The sequence below is a fragment of the Physeter macrocephalus genome, chromosome 6 (genome assembly GCF_002837175.3).
Source record: "Physeter macrocephalus isolate SW-GA chromosome 6, ASM283717v5, whole genome shotgun sequence".
Classification (NCBI taxonomy): Eukaryota; Metazoa; Chordata; class Mammalia; order Artiodactyla; family Physeteridae; genus Physeter; species Physeter macrocephalus.
In genome coordinates, this window is record NC_041219.1 from 37,274,281 (window position 1) to 37,276,301 (window position 2,021).

At 50.7% G+C, this 2,021-nt stretch overlaps 2 protein-coding genes across 2 annotated transcripts in view; one reads left to right on the plus strand and one right to left on the minus strand.

Moving 5' to 3' along the window:
- Nucleotides 1-2,021, plus strand: part of CHST11 (carbohydrate sulfotransferase 11) — a 226,043-nt gene that overhangs the window by 93,303 nt on the left and 130,719 nt on the right.
- LOC102985868 (prostacyclin synthase-like) overlaps nucleotides 1-2,021 on the minus strand; it is a 12,325-nt gene that overhangs the window by 1,809 nt on the left and 8,495 nt on the right. Inside the window, 1 exon segment of the mRNA XM_024127501.1 lies at nucleotides 427-512. Within this exon segment, the coding sequence (XP_023983269.1) occupies nucleotides 427-512 (86 nt within the window).

Sequence of the window (2,021 nt, forward strand, 5' to 3'; positions counted from 1 at the left end):
TGGCCGCTGAGCCTGCGCGTCCGGAGCCTGTGCTCCGCAACGGGAGAGGCCACAACAGTGAGAGGCCCGCATACCGCAAAAAAAAACAAAAAAACAAGTAAGTCATGGGGATGTCGTGAATAGCATGGCGACTGTAGTTGACAGTACTGTATTGCATGTTTGACAGTTGCTGAGAGAGTAGATTTTCAAAGTTCTCATCGCAAGAAAAAATATCTGTGACTGTGTGGGGCTGGGTGTTGACTTATTGTGGTGATCATTTTGCAACATAGAAAAATATTGAATCCTTATGCTGTACACCTGAAACTAATGTTATATCTCAGTTTACAAAATAGGAACTAGTTATGTCAGTTTAAAAATGGAAAAATTTTAAAAATAGTTTTAAGCTTCTGTGTAGGTGACTACTTTTGAAGCAGAATCTTCACCTACCCGGCATAAAGAAACGCTGTGGTTCGATTTTCCGTCTGGGGTCGGTGCGGAACCCTCGTCTCCTGTAAGTGGACGAGGCTATGCATCTGAGGGCAGAGCTTATGTCACACAGGTTTGGGGCCCCCCACTGGGAGTCAGGGCTTGTGGTTCCTCCGTGTCACGCAGTGGGGTGGGGCAGTGCTCCCAGAACACCGTTGGCTCCCTCTCCTCTAGCACTGCTCGACTGGGACACCTCCCTCTAGCATCTCCCTCTCTCAGCTGTGAACACAGGGATAGGAACATGGCCTTGCTTGTTTTTAAATCTCTGTATGCTCAGAGCCTCATGTAGGAAGTATACAATAAATGTTGGTGGATACAGATTAATGTAATGTAATGTATCCAAGTCATTTTGCAAATACTTACTGAGCACCTGCTATGTGCCGGCCTCCCTTCCAGGCTCTAGAGATAAGAGCAGTGAACCAAAGAGACAAAGCCTGCTCTCACGGAGCCTCCATTCCTGTGGGCAAGACAGACTATCCATGAATGAACCCGTGTGGTAGATGACATGATTTGGGGTGATGAGGAACGCCATTCAAGCAGGGTTAGGGAACAGTGGGAAAGCTATTTTGGAAGGGATGGTTGAGGAAGACTTCTCTGAAGAGGTGACTTTTGGGTAGGCACTTAAGGGATATGAAGGGGTGAGCCAGGTGAAGTTCTAAGGGAAGAGCGTTGGTGGCAGAAGGCCCAGAGGTGCGGATGAGCTTGGCAGGTTGGGGGAACGGTGGCTGCAGTGGAGTGGGAGAGCTCGGCAAGGGCTAGATCATGCAGGCTCTTAAAGGTCGAGGTTGGCTTCATTTCCAGGAAGTCTGTTGACGCAGAGGATGACCCTGGGGGTTTCCTGGCAGTCTTCCATGTTGTCTACACAGAATAGAATCCATTGGTAGAAACGGCTTTGCGGGGTGGCCCCTTGGGTGCCATGTGTCCTCAAGAACAGTTATTTGAGATCCTACTACGGGTAGACCCTGAGGTGGCATCAAGGACAAGGCAGACTCAGAGGAAGGAGTCTCTGCCTTCCAGAAGCTGTGTCCCGCGGGACTCAGGCTCCCTCCAGCCTACCCTCCTCCCTGCAGCTCCGACGGGGCGGCACACCCCAAAGTGGGCTGGGGCCTGGGTTCCCCCCCGGTGGGCCTCCTGCGTGTGTCTGCATGGCTCAGCATCACAGCGTTCCCTTTGCGGATTGGTCCATCTGGGGTATTAAATCTAGCATCCGGATGCTTAGGCTTGGATCCCAGCCCAGCCACTCTGTGGCTTCCGATCTGGTGCAGTGCCTGGAGCCACATGTGAAATACATAGATGTTGAAGGAATGGGTGAACAGCGTGTTGCTTTGGGCAAGTCACTGAATCTCCTGGTGTCTCAGTTTCTTACCTATAAAGCAGGGATAACAGGATTAAATGAGATAGTGCTTATGATAGGAGTCTGAGTGCTGTGCCCAGTGTGTAGCAGGTGTGCAGAAAACATAACTGCTATTTTTTTTTTTTTTTTTTTTTTTTGCGGTACGCGGGCCTCTCACCGTTGCGGCCTCTCCCGTTGTGGGGCACAGACTCCGGCCGCGCAG